Genomic DNA, 14,806 nt, shown 5'->3' with positions numbered 1-14,806 from the left:
GCGACTACGTGTAAAGGTAAAGGGACCCCTGACCATTAGGTCCAGTTGCGGACGACTCTGGGGTTGCGGCGCTCATCTTGCTTTACTGGCCGAGGGAGCTGATGTACAGCTTCCGGGTCATGTGGCCAGCATGACAAAGCCACTTCTGGCGAACCAGAGCAGCACACGGAAATGCCGTTTACCTTCCCACCGGAGATGTACCTATTTATCTACAGTGGTACCTCGACTTATGAACAACTCGACAACCGAATTTTTCGACTTATGAATGGGGGTAATGGCCGCATGCTTATGAATGTCTCAACATCTGAAAGGAAACCACGGCGGTTTTAGATAGGGATTTTTCGACTTACGAATTTTTAGATAGGGTTGCTTCGACTTACGAATTTTTCAGTTTCCAATGCATTCCTATGGGAAATCATGTTTCCAATGGCGTTTTTCGACTTACGAATTTTTCAACTTACGAAGGTGCCTTCGGAACGGATTAAATTCTTAAATTGAGGCACCACTGTACTTGCACGTTGTGCTTTCGAACTGCTAGATTGGCAGGAGCAGGGTCCGGCTCACCCCATCGCGGGGATTTGAACCGCCGACCTTCTGATCACCAAGCCCTAAGCTCTGTGGTTTAACCCACAGCGCCACCCGCGTCCCTACGACTACATGTATTCTCTTGCAAAGCAGTCCTGCAGAGTTCCAGCTTGATTTCCAGAATGGAAGCCTGGTTAGTCTGTTGCAGCAAAAATAAGAGTCTTGTGGCTCTTTAAAGACTAACACATTGATTTTTTGGGGGGGAAGGACTTTCTTTCCTACTTGGTATGAGTGTAAGAATGAGATCTTGCCTTATTTATTTTATTGGCCCTTTCTTGCGGTGAACTGTGGAGCCACTAATTCAGACTGTTCAGTATGTCTGAATTAACAATAACTACCTAAGTCATCTCAGGCATGGGTGTTCACAGGGGAATTGTGTCCCCTCTGCTGTGCCCAATTCCTTCAATTCCATTTTCTCCCCCCCCCCTTTTTTACCAGAAAGCTTCTAATATTTGTAGAACCCGGCATATGAGCCAAAAATGAGCAGGCTCCATCCAACTCATGTTTGTTTGAAAAACTAGCCTGCCTCCAATATTTTAATCGAGGAATGTAGCAAGGACTGACATTTAGGAAATTGGATCTATGCCATTAGTCAAATAAAAGGCTAAACACCCTTTGATTTTTGGTTTGTTTTTGTCTTTACCGCTGGTCTTCCCTGGTGGAAAAGTAGATTGCTTCCCCATAGAAAACAATGAAGGTACCTGGATTATAGCATAGCAGTGACTGAGATGAAGTGCTTTTATTAGGGGACGGGGACAGGGACACAGACCCCTAAACATTTTGAGAATCTTTGTACTTTTGTCCATTTACTGTATTTATTTTTCCTGATTTGAACTATAAAATGCTGATTTTATTGAGTCAAAATGAGAGTGTACCCTAAACATTTTTAAAAGGAAAAAAAGCACTGTTGAAATGTGTGTAATACGTCAACTCAAAAGCAAAATGTAGCAGTAAGGACAGGAGCTCATGATCATTCCAGCTCAGGTTTATTCCAAAAGTGATTTCCAGTTTCCTTAAAAATAATAATACACTACTAATGCTGGTGTGGAGGAATCCAGCATGATTATGCTCATATTACAAGAGGCATGCAAAGTAACCCAGTCTTGTTATACTCATATTACTGAAGGAAGGGTGATAACCCTGATGTATTGTTCATCTCAAGTAGTTAACCTGGCACATTTTTGGGGGGCGGGGATGAAATGGAAAAGGCGCTGTGAAGTTTATAGTAGTGCAATTAACAGAACATTGCATTTCCATCCTCTTTCCCATATGCCCTTTAATACATTTGGAAGAATCCAGTTATTTTTGTAAAAAATAAAGCCTTTGTTCAATACTAATTTTCTTCAAGCCTCTAGGAAACTGAGAAAGGCTGCAGCCCTGGGGGCTGGAGGTGGGAATTGGGGGCGTCTGTCTTCAAAGCAATCGCTTCTTAAATGCATCAGTTCAACTCACCAGAAGCTAAATAGACCCTGCTGGCTCCCTGCTCTTCCTTTTCATTATGGTATCTCTTTCTTAGCCCTGCACACCCCAAAGGCAACTATGACAGTGTTGTCAACAAGTCCAGGTTAAAGTGGTTGGGGGCCCTGGTGCAGGCCTCATAATAGCGGGACCCTTCCCCCCAAAAGGAATGCATGAAATAAGGTAACAGAAAATACGTTTTGAGACAAACTTATTATTACGTACGCTTCTGTGAGTTACCAAAAATAGCCTGAGCACGTGCAGTTTCACAATCCTCAACAGAATGCAAAAACATTTTAGCACCCTTAACAAACAGAAAGGAAATACTCTGAGCACGCGCAGCTTCTTATTTTAAACTTACTTATTGTCGTTTTTGCTCCCTTCTTAACTTGGGTCATTCACCAACACTCAGCCTAACCTGCCTCACTATGCAGAAGGAGGCATAAGACAGCTGCAAAAGGGGGTAAATATGTAGACTGTTGTATTATAAATTAGCTTTACTGTGAACTCTCAATGACTAGATTTTGGGAAATTATGCATTTGCGGAAATTAACTTGCAGGGAGTAAGTTCTCTCAGCCAAAATCACATTGGAGTAAAGAAAGGAGTTTGGATTTGATATCCCGCTTTATCACTACCCAAAGGAGTCTCAAAGCGGCTAACCATCTCCTTTCCCCTCCTCCCCCACAACAGATACCCTGTGAGGACAATGGGTGATTCCATTACATCTTTAAGAACTATTGAAGTCCCAAGGACTGGAAAGAAAAGTGCACTAAAAAGCAGCAGGAAAGAAAAGTACACCGAAGAAGGCAAAACAATAGCTTTTTAGGACACCAGGAATTCCTATAGCCTATTGCTCAAATAACTAATTCATCCATCACCTCACTCATTAGCTAAAAACACTGACATATGGGAGCAATCAGGCTGGCTTATCTCGCAGAAATAATGTAGAAGCTTGCCTACACATTTTGTTTGACAACTTTCCTTCCATCAGGGCTAGAGGCTTACTTAGGTCCTGCTGCAATTGGACCACTTGCACCATTATAAATCTGGCCATGGTGAACAGAAAGGTGACAAGGGAGGCCAAGGAGCAAAGTGGGCAAGTCCAGTTCCCTCTTGCAGACAACCAAAAACATAAACCATTTCCCTTCTCCACCCCTGCCTGCCTCCACGAAATGGGCACCATCCATTGTTTCCCCACCCCTGCAGTGCAAGATCCTGGCAATATTTCCTTGAGAGCAGTTCACAGCACTTTTTAATAACTCCCATGTAATGTCTGATCCCACCAAACCACAGCATGAGGAGAAGTCTCAATCCCTTCTCCACTGCTTGGAGCAAACACCTGGCATTTGTTTGTATCCTTGTTTGCATAGTTTGGCTCAGTCTTCATCCGGCTGGTTGGCCTTTCTCTCTCCAAGGCTAGAATTAGCAATGGGATCCCCTGTCAGTTCTGCCCCTTGCCCTCCCTTCCTTTTCCACCCTCCAATATTATTTTCTGAAGCACACAGGCAGAGAACAATGTGCCAGAGGATCCCCACCCTACCCCTTAGAAGCAGAGCATGGTGGAATATTTTTAGAACTAAGTCTTGCAGCAGTGACGCAGCCAGGGAGGCATACAGCAGTGAAATGTAATTCTCTCTCTCTGTCTCTCTCTCACACACATACATATATACTAATGGAGAGTGACTGTGTGTGCAAATTTAGAATATTCCTCAGGGGAAAGTGGGAGAGAGGGAGAGACATAAACGAAGGAGGAATATAGAGCATCTTCTCAGAAAGAAAGAATTAAACATATTGGAAAGGGGAGGTGGTAAACCATCTGACCAGACCTGGCTGTTCATGTTGAGTAAATTAAAATAGAATCATAAAATGGGATGCCCTTCTTTTTGAGTATTTCTAACCAGGGTATCTCACCTAGTAGTTCCTTAAGCTTTTTGAAATCAGCCTTCTTAAAGTCCAAACTGCATGTGCATGTCCAACTGCACTCAGCTCTCCCTCTTGCCTCTGCATCATGAAACCCAAGAGGACATGATCATTTCTTCCCAAGGTATCCAGTATTTCCACTTTGTCGATCAGTTCCTCCTTGTTGGCGAGGACCAGTTCCAAAACAGATGACCCCCATGTTGCCTCTTCCACCTTCTGGGAAATGAAATTGTCAGCGAGGCAATCGAGGACTTTCGTTGGACCGTACATTATTTGCAGAGTTTGAGTTCCAAAAGATATCGGGGTAGTTGAAGTCTCCCATGACTACTGTATCTCTACTTTTTGAACGTTTGGTAATCTGCTCTAGGAAGGCATAACCTAAATCTGCAGTCTGGCTTGGGGGTCTATAGCAGACACTCACAGTAAGGTCACTGTTGTTTTCCTCTCCTACAATTTTTACCCATGCCGTAAACATGGAGAAAACAAGTCATATCCAAAGCATCTCTCAACTTTCACAGATGTAACACAACCCCACTATCTGACAGCAAAAACCAAGAGGAGACATGCCCACCCCACAAGGTTGAAGCAGTTTTGCAAAGTATTTATTTGCACAATGAATGTCAAATGCACTGGTTTTAAATGTACTCTGAAAGATAGTGAGGAGGAGCTGGCACTTTAAAATATCTCATCCCAGTTTGCTCTGTTTTCTGTTATACCCTGTTTCTCATATTTTAAGTCATCCCCATAAAATAAGCCATAGCAGGATTTTTAAGCATTCAAGGAATATAAGCCATACCCCAAAAATAAGACATAGTGATAGGAGCAGCAGCAATGCCGGCCGCGGCAGGAGGAGGAGGAAAAAAATAAGACATCCCTTGAAAATAAGCCATAGTGTGTTTTTTTGAGGAAAAAATAAATATAAGACGTGTCTTATAATATGAGAAACACGGTAGTATATTATGGTCCTCCTGTGTAGCATTCCCTAATACTGGTCTTCACTTCCCTTTCATGGTGAAGTTGCCCCCTTGTTAGTTGGCCCCTTTGAACTCAGTTGGATTTACTGTAGAATAAACATACGGTAGGTATACTTGTGCCACACTGAGAATCTTTAATAACAGGATTTCTGAAATTAGTAAGTAAACCCAGTTAACAAAATGTTCTGTAACACTACAGGAACAATTATTTATACATCCCTGGGGCTGAAATGTGGTTTGCAAAATGAGTTGGTCCAAAGCTACGAGCGTTGCCACATTTAAGGATGTGAGGGGTTTAAATTTAAAATGTGACTTAAAACTCCACTGGGAGTCTAGTGCTCTCCTGTGGAGCAGCTGTAAAGAAACTTCAAGGAGCCAGGCACGTCAAGCCACTGACAGCTTACAGGAACAATTTCACCTGACTAACCTGGATGCGAGCTACAGGTAGGTAGGTAGCCATGTTGGTCTGCCGTCAAAACAAAATAAAAATAAAATAGAAAAATACCTTCCAGTAGCACCTTAGAGACCAACTATGGATGTGAGCCTCTGTGATGATCTGTGGCAGGAACTGTGAAAAGTGTCATGCAAAATTAGTCTCCCGGGCAAACAAGGTGAAGGAATATTGACAAGGAAATCACATGTCTGGGGTATCAAATTGTACTAACAGCAGTGAGGTGTATCTTGGTGCATTCAGGATGGTGATCAGGACAGGGCTCCCATTTGGGAATTAATAGTTTTGACTCTCAATGCAATACGGTACAGAAGGAAGTGTGCAGTTTTAATCAGTTATCCTTTGCTAACCAAAGAGCTCAAAGCACAAACAAACAAAAACAAATCGCAGCATAAAAACAAGATGAGGACTGTTGTGGAAACTTCTTGGATGACTTCCTGCAATGCACTCAACATGAAACTGCTTATGAAAAGTGTGTCAAAATCTTCAACTGGTCCTAGTCGGCCAGCCATGTACTATAAATATAACGACTAATGACTTCATGAAGGAATTGCCATTGATAGATGGGCTCTGTCTACACTGAACAAGCTTCTCCTAAAATTTCCCACAATGCACTGGAGTTGCAGGGGGATCATGAAATAAGGCCATTGAAAGAGTGAACATGACACTGAATCTCATATTTTTGAGGCCAAGGAATTTAGCAAACATGTTTTCATGACTGTCATACACATTGCAATGAATTAATTACACATTGCAATTAATTAAGTATTAAGATATGTAGCTGAATCCAATGTTAGCCCTATTCAGAGGGGATCCACTGGGCATGACCAACATATATGGATACAACTTGTGGGTTTTGGGCTTTATTTCCACTGTTTGCACATGACAGCGCAGTGCAGACCTAATACTTAAAAAAATTGCATGGACAAGTTTTGTTAGAAAGCATTTATATCTATCATTTGAAATAAAGATTGTGCAAAAACAGATCCTTGTGTTTTGCTCTTTTGGGGAAGCCTCTTCAATGAAGGCAGCCGGCCCGCCAGCTATCACCCACACATAATGATTCAATTTGTTGTTCAGCTGGCTGGCTATCTAGAATGCAGCAGCCAGGTATTTAAAAGTGAGCACGTTTCACCTGTCCTCAAGAGTTTCAGTGAAACCCAGTTAGTTTCAATTCACCCTTTGGTGTCAACCTTTGAAGCCTGCGTGGATGTCCAATGTGGCTCCCTGGATGCTAAGAATTTCAGATGAGGCCCTGCCTCAGGTGGCTTCACTGTCAGAGACAAGACAAGCAGCAACAAGAAACAATTTCCTCCTCAGTTTGCTCCCTGATGAGTGAGGCCAATTTGGACAGTACACTGAGGACTGACAGGCAGCCAGTAAATATATTCCTGTTCCGAACTTAAAATGGAAAGCGTAATGCTGGTGGTCAACAAAATCTTTAAAAATGTAGTATAAATACTGACAACTGGGAAACACTGGCCTGCGAGTGCTCCAGTTGGAGAACAGCCTTTACCAAAGGTGTCATGGGCTCTGAAGACACTCAAACTCAGGACACAAGGGAGAAACGTGCTAAGAGGAAGGAAGGCACGCTTGGCAAATCCACACCGTGATCAATTCCTGCCCGGAAACCAATGTCCCCACTGTGGATCCAGAATTGGCCTCCACAGCCACTTACGGACTCATTGTTAAAACCATGTTTATGGAAGACAATCTTACTCAGCTACGAGTGGAAGAAGAAGAAGAAGAAGAAGAAGAAGAAGAAGAAGAAGAAGAAGAAGAAGAAGAAGAAGAAGAAGAAGAAGAAGAAGAAGAAGAAGAAGTAGTAGTAGTAGTAGTAGTTTAGGACCAAGCTAGGAGGAGAATGGCTATCAAAGCAGGGCTGCATAGATGTGCTTGTTGGGGATGAATGATGGGGGAAAGAAGTGCAGGCGAACAGCAGCAGGAGGGTAAGGGCTAAGTAACCCATCCTCTGCCTTCTGCTTCTCCCCTCCAGATTAAGTGTTCACTCTCACTGCTTACTTCTATTTTCAGCACAAATGAGGGCTCCTGATCTTGGGAATCTGGCGCACATTTAGTTTGGCTGTTTGGAACGCTCTTTCCAGTGCTGGCTGGCTGTTTTTAATACTTTGTAAGGTTGCTTGAATTATTCATTTGTTTAATATTTTATTGTTTGAATCACTTTTTATTGCACATCTATTTCTGTTGTTGGTTAGATGCCATATCCGGGCCAGCTGGTAGGATACACCTTTTAGCATTAAATAATAAAGCCAAACAAAGGGCAACTCAAAGAAGGAAGGAGGAATCAAAGTTGAATATTCAGAGTGATTTTTGGATAAAGTGTGGGATCCAAATAGCCACTTTAGGTTTATGTAGTTGCAATGGTTTCTCTGCCTCTGTCCACCCCCAGACATAAACCCAAGTGACTTTTTTGAGAAGCTGCTCAACCGCAGCTCCTTGTCCTGCATGCATAGCTGCTCAACAGCAGCTTGAGATTCTCTATGAAGGTGACCTAAATTTCAGTGTACCTAAATTTCAGGTAAATGGCATTTCCGTGCGCTCTCTGACACTCATCATGCTGTCCCGTTGTGCCAGAAGCAGTTTAGCCATGCTGGCCACGACCTGGAAAGCTGTTTGCAGACAAATGCCTGCTCCCTTGGCCTGAAATGAGATGAGTGCCGCACCTCAGTTGCCTTTGACTGGACTTAACCATCCAGGGGTCCTTTACCTTTATCAAAATTTCAGTGGCACTTTTTCAAGCTGCCCAGTGTGGAACGAAGTAGCTGTAGAGGTAGGGACTCTAACCCCCCCCCCTTACACCTTAAGAAGCTGGTATATAATGGCTGGAAACACTCAGATGAAGTGCCTAATCAAGTGAGAAGTGTCACATGCAGGGCCGGCTCTAGGTATAGTCCCAGTGGTGCGGGGTGCCAGGCCGGTAGGTGGGGTGCGGCGTGGCGAAGCCGCGCAAAAGCCATGCTGCGCGCTGCGGGGGCGCCGGAGCAATCTCAGCGCCTCAGTGCGAGGGCGCCCGACCTGCTTGAGACTGCCCTGGTCACATGGGAGCGGCACATTCAGTAAGTTTGCCTTTTTTAGTGCAAATTAGTCAAACCTGACTCACAGGGCACTAACAACAAGACGGTCACTGTTTTGGAGTGGGATTCAATCACATTCCAGCAAATTCAGCTTGCACACAATTAAAAGTTGATTTGGTGCTCTTGTACAACAAATCAGAAAGACTGCTCTTTAAATTGCTGACCTCATCTAACCTCCCTGCACATCTTGTGCAAGCAAATCAGGATGAATGCTCAACAAACAGGTTGTCTGGAAGCAACCTGAGACACTGTTAACAACTTGAAATTATCCCGGCAACCAAATGAGGACTTTGCTGTTGCCCTTGTCCATGCAGGAGTAACTTAGGATTCTTAAAATGTTCAGTGGTGCTGCTGCTACTTCTAGCATACCTTAACTCTCTATTGCCTGTGCTCAGACCTGAAAGACAATGAGCATTCCATGTGGTCAAAATATCAGCTGGGTAATATTAGATCCAACAATAAATAGGAACATAACAAACAGGAAACACTGAGTTGTATTCAACCCAGTTCTATTCAGAGTAAACTAACTGAAATTAATGAACCTAAGTTAGTCATATTCATTTATTTCAGTGCATCTAATGACTAAACATTTGACTAATGTGGGGTGTCTAGAGCAATAATCCATTTTGGAAGTTACCAGAGTGCTTTCATATTTGTCTGCCAGCATATTTTGGAACAGCCAAGCTCAGCCATCTTGGTTCCCTGAACATCTCTCAGTGCTGGAGATAGTTCTTAGCTAAACAAATGCCCACTTCAGGCTTTAAAAATGAGAATGAAGGACCACAGATATACAGAACACCATACAAATGGATCAATAGAGCCCTGACATACATTTCTAGATTGGAGATGGTCTGAATCAACTTAAGGTGTTCGGAAATAAAAAGACTTCCATGATCTTACATGTGACTATTGCATTTTTTAACAAGGCTGAAATTGCAATATTAGCTTTAAGGTTGAATGAGGTAGATCCTCTCTCATCCTATATGGGTGTACAAATAAAAACAGTTTATGTAAAAATGGCATCAGCTGTTTTCAGCAAGTGGAGTAGATTTGTTACACCACCCGTTGAGAGAACTCTCTGCTGCCATTCCTTTATGGCACAGAAACTGGGACACACCCAACACCCAAAAGAAATATAGCTTGACACATGGACAGCTGCATTTGGCGCTGGCTAAAGCTTCCAAACAGCCCTAAAATGGCAAATAGTTCCTGCAACTTTGAAATAGCAAAGGGAGCGGCCACCACAGCGAGGTCTTAAGCATGAGGGGAAAGTGGTGGACTATATAAATGGAGCTTTAATAAGATCTCATCTATCACTTTTTAAAAGGGTGTCCAGCAACAGCTGGGCATCAAAATAAGATGCACTGAGATTGCCTGCACAGCCCATCAAAAATCTCTTCTTCCTTCTAGCTATTTGGTATTTCCCTTTCTACCAGGTCCTCTCCGACTTCCACACAGAGTGACCAGGGCTCAACAAGGGTACCACTTATGCAAACTGGAAACTATTCAGTGCCCTTCAGAAATCCAGGAATCTCTGGAGGTGGCTGTCATAACCGGTCCACCACTCATGTGGAAAGTCAAAAACATCACATGTCTAAACCTCACAAGGAAGTGATCTGTCCATAACGAACACTGGAAATTGAAATCCCGCATTAGTCCTGATTAACTTGGAGTCTCTAGCTTAGTTTGGTCACTAAGCACATTGCCAAAATTGAAGAAATGCATCTCCCAAAAAGAGACAAAAGGGGTCACGGATTTGAATATGTACATATACTAGTTTACAAGTATAGATGCAGATTTAAAAATTACAGTAATTTAAGCAGAAATGCAATGCCTCTTCCAATAGCAAAGAAGTTCATGACGAGGTGACTTATGTGCCTCCTCAGCCTGCTACCCTAGTGTTAAACTGGGAAACTTCTAAACCCTCCCTACTCTCCAAACAGGGGACATACCTCTATAAAGTAGGGTATGTGGCCTTGAGCAGAATGTGTCATAAAGTGGTGCCAGTGTTTCTCTTTTACATTTGAGATGCTTGCATGAAAGTGGTTGAGTTCAGACTGGTGTCTGGTCTACTGAACGTTACACTCACCAGAGTCACAGAGAGAGTCGCCATTCTCAAAAAGCATTTCCAAAACACAAATGAGTCAGTGATGTATTTCATATACAGCAGAGCCAGCTCAAGCTATTTTTGCTGCCCTGCATGACAATTATTTTAAATCCCTCTCTTCTGCTTTTTTTTTAAAAAGCACTCAAGGCAACTAACAACAAATTCATAAAATAAATGTAAAAATACATGACAACAGCTCCCTCCATTTTGTGGGCGAATGGGGCATGTTTTCAGTGTCTTGAGTTTTCCTGTTTGCAGACACAGGAAGGCTTTTATTTATTTAGAAAAAAACAGTAAAACATCATTAAAAATCTCTAAGCGATATACAAAAATAAAATAATTATCAGTAAATAGATAAAATCAGCAAGATTTTAAAAGTGTGTAGTTGATAGTTGCTCAAGACAGATGGATGCCAACTCAAGTCTCTGGGTGGAGAGTATTCAGCAGGCATCTAATAACACAGCAAGGACTATTGGCTAAGATAGTACAATTGTTCTTTCCCCAAAGGAAATATACCAATTAGCCTGGCAACCCTCATAGCCACAAGTACTGCTTGTTGGTTTGAACCAGCCCCTACTTACAGGCCAAATATCTCAGCTGAAGAAGAAACTTACACCAATTCATAGCCCAACCCACATCACAACTATGCCAAAATGCTTCACTTTGTGTGAATAAATCAATGTGATTAAATTTTTATACTATTTTATTTTCACCTTTAGAAAAAATGAGCCTAGTGGATGACAGCTGGCACAAAGTATCCCTGGCTTCAAGCTGAAGCTTTTCTGGGTATTTGGCATTAACTGTAATGCAATAAAGCTGCCTTGAGTTATTGCTATGTTATGAATTACTGTATGGCCTGTCAGTCTCTCTCAGGACCTGTTAAATATCGCTTGTTCTGGTAACCTATAATAACGCAGTCTTAACTGTAGGCCCACTCTACGATCCTTTCCATAACAAACACTATCCCACTGAACTTTTAATGGGCATGGCACCTTTATTATGTCCACAAAACACCACTGCCCAAATACGCTAACAGCATTTCCACAGATCTACCGCATCCACTGAAATGAATCTATGCCATGAGAATGCATGAAGGGTTATTGTTTGGTGTGGCATAGGGAGGCCTGCAGTGGGCTATTTAGTCCAATATCCTGCCCCAAGAAAGGATATCCCTTGCCAATAACTGGCTTATTTTTAATTGAAATTTACAAACCAATACAATTTCAACATTTTTATTAGTTTGTTCCATTACTACCAAAACATTTAAGTAACAAGTTATGTTTCTAACCAGTGTTTGAAATTAACCAGGAGCCAGGTGCATTTTGCACCTGGCTATCGGCCACTTGCAACCAATTGAAGATACCTGGGTGCCAGGATGGTGCCTGACACCACCATCTGGAGGTGCATGCCTGGGGATCGTTAGATCTTGACTGTTTTCACACACTAATACCACAACCTGTAGAATTTTATCAGTTGTATTTTACCTGCACCATCAAAATGAATTTCAAGAGCCAAATGCTTTTTCTGTGCAGCCTGAGCAGAAGCAGTCACCACTGTTTAGGGAGGCTTTTAATGTTTAATACCGGTAGATTACTGTGTTTTATTTTTCTGTTGGAAGCCACCCAGAGCGGCTGAGGAAACCCAGCCAGATGGGTGGGGTATAAATAATAAATTATTATTATTATTATTATTATTATTATTATTATTATTATTATTATTAAATAAGTCTGTATAGGTCAATATGTATATATGGACTGTCCCTGGATCAAGTAACTTTTCTTCTCAAAGCTCTTAGCCTAGCTCAAGATTGTCATCTGAACTATCCAGATGTTTAACTGAGAATCAATCAGTCAGTCCATCATTTGAAAAATAAGAATGTAGAGCCATCTTGTCCCAAAATGGCAACTAGACATTCCGTTTTGGTGGCTGCAACCTTGGTTTAAAGAGTCATTTGGCACGTAGCTTCTATATCTGAATTTCTAACACCGTTTCTAAGGTGTATACCAAAGATTTTCTCAGCATACAGTATATCTAAAAACATGCAAATACAACGAATGTGTCATGCAACCACTTTCCCCACATTATCTGTCCATCTCCTGTGATTCCATCATTCAAATTTTTCTGGAGTGGTGAGAATTTAATTTTTTAGATTGATAATAATGCCTTTTCACTGACATGCTCAAGGCAGCAAACAGAATCACCATTCAGGTATCGCCAGTTAAAAGACTCTCCAGTAACAAGCTGGGAAAGACCTCTGCCCAAGACCTTGGATAACCACTGCCAGTCTGAGCAAACTGCTTAATCATTTCTGCACAACAACACAGAGCACTCATTATTTTGCATTACAGTATACAGGTCACTGGCAGTGATCATTCAAAGAAGTAGCTAAGACACCTTCAATAATATTCATCAGTAATTCCCCATGCATACCCTGGAGAAAGGAATCTTCCAAGATTATACAAATAAAAACAGAATCCATAATCTAAGAGCTGAACATTTTCCTGCTTAGCAACATAGAACAGAATACTAATGTAACCTCAAACCACTCAAACATTATAGCTGCCAGCACAATAGATGGAAGACAGAAGAGTAATTTTACTGCAACGGGTGTTACAAAGATTGAAGCACTCAAGCATTAGTTTTATTGCCTTTTCCTTATCCTGGGGCAACTTTTCACCTCAACTGGAAGCTAAATGGCACTATTTCTAACTTCTAACCTCAAACAACCTTACCTCCCGATCCAGCACAGGCAAAAACCAAACTGCAAGTTATCTCTTAAGTGAACTTAATTGCTTGGACATCTGTTTGGGGAGAGAGAAACGCTGTTTTTTGTTTTTGCCTCTCAAACAATCAAAGGATTTTCTCTCCACCCAGAAAGCGTAGGAATGACTTTTCACGTTTTACATTGGTTTTCCGTGATGCTTGGACAACTAAACGCATCCCAAACAGTGGTTCTCAAGTATTACTGGGTACGAGACAACAATTGGAAGGCTCCCTGGCTGGTGCCCAAGGTAAATGAGAAATATGCAACACTAGTGTACTCACCACTGTCTGCTGATACCGTAAAGTCCTTTTTGGACGGTTGTCCCCAGTCATATCCAGTGTCTGCAAATGGGGAAACTGGGCATCCCGGGGGAGGTGCCTTCCCTTCTGCTTCCCAGTTACAGGATCATGGAATGGGACAAAACTGAAGTTGCGAGTGCTCCAGCTAAAGGCTCACTGTGGGGGGGATGTGTAACCAGATACCCTGGTTCTGCTCATGCTCTGACACAGTAGTTGTGTCTCTGCTCTAATGCCTCTAACTGCTGCTCTGGCACTGAGTCAGCCCAGTAAATTAAAAGGTGATAAGATTTCTTTCTCCTGGCTCCAGTGGGGTTGTTTCTGTCCAAGGCCAATGATTCCAGAACTGGAAGGGTGATCGGTAGGGTTTTGGTGGAGGTGGACCGGAGGTCGACATTTGCTTGACTCATGGAAAAAGCATTGGAAAGAAGAATGAAGAATGACCAAAATTATTAGACTGAGAAGGATATTCTAGTGGCAAAGGTGCCAATGCACGGCTATTACCATTACAGCCCATAATCCAAAGCTTTGTATATTTCGAATGCCCTTGTTGACAGACTCTCAACAGCATCCCCTGGGAAGCTAAGTTTAAATCCCACAGGCTTCACAGATTGTTCTCATAATATATTTGTGAAAGTGTTTCCTTTCCACTTTCCCTAAGGCTACAATTTTCCTTATTCTTTGGCTGTTTTCTTCTGAAAAACCTAAATGGCTTTTCCTTTGGTTTTTAAATCCTTTAATTTGGGTATTTACAAATTAAGACATTAGATGTTCTTAATAAGCAACCTCCAAATTCAAAGTATGCTGTGGGCCAGATAACCGTATGGAGGAAAGGACATCAGATCCAATGCAACCATGTTAAGAAGTGCTATACTTATTGGGGGTAAATTGACGCAAGCATGGCGGTTTTTAAAAAAGATTAAGTGTGGTCACATGAGGTCAGAACCCTCTCTATACAGCTATCATAAACCACATTCCTCTCCTGTAAAATCAACCAAGTGCAATGCAAGATTACACAGGTGTCACTAAGGAGGATGCCTGTTTTGAATGCTCAGGGGTCAGCAAACGTTTTCAGCAGGGGGCCAGTCCACTGTCCCTCATACCTTGTGGGGGGGGGCAGGACTTTTTTGGGGGGGGGGTGAACGAATTCCTATG

At 42.2% G+C, this 14,806-nt stretch overlaps 1 protein-coding gene across 1 annotated transcript in view; it reads right to left on the bottom strand.

The window, feature by feature from the left end:
• CLCN1 (chloride voltage-gated channel 1) overlaps nt 1–14,654 on the bottom strand; it is a 108,226-nt gene extending 93,572 nt beyond the window's left edge. Inside the window, exon 1 of the mRNA XM_035140599.2 lies at nt 13,637–14,654. Coding sequence (XP_034996490.2) covers nt 13,637–13,687 — 51 coding nt within the window. The 5' untranslated portion in view covers nt 13,688–14,654. The remainder of the gene's footprint in view (nt 1–13,636) is intronic.
• Nucleotides 14,655–14,806: the final 152 nt, after the last annotated feature.

Source organism: Zootoca vivipara, chromosome 16 (assembly GCF_963506605.1).
Source record: "Zootoca vivipara chromosome 16, rZooViv1.1, whole genome shotgun sequence".
NCBI lineage: Eukaryota > Metazoa > Chordata > Lepidosauria > Squamata > Lacertidae > Zootoca > Zootoca vivipara.
Note: the sequence above shows the minus strand (reverse complement) of the source record. Positions and strands in the feature narration are given on the sequence as shown.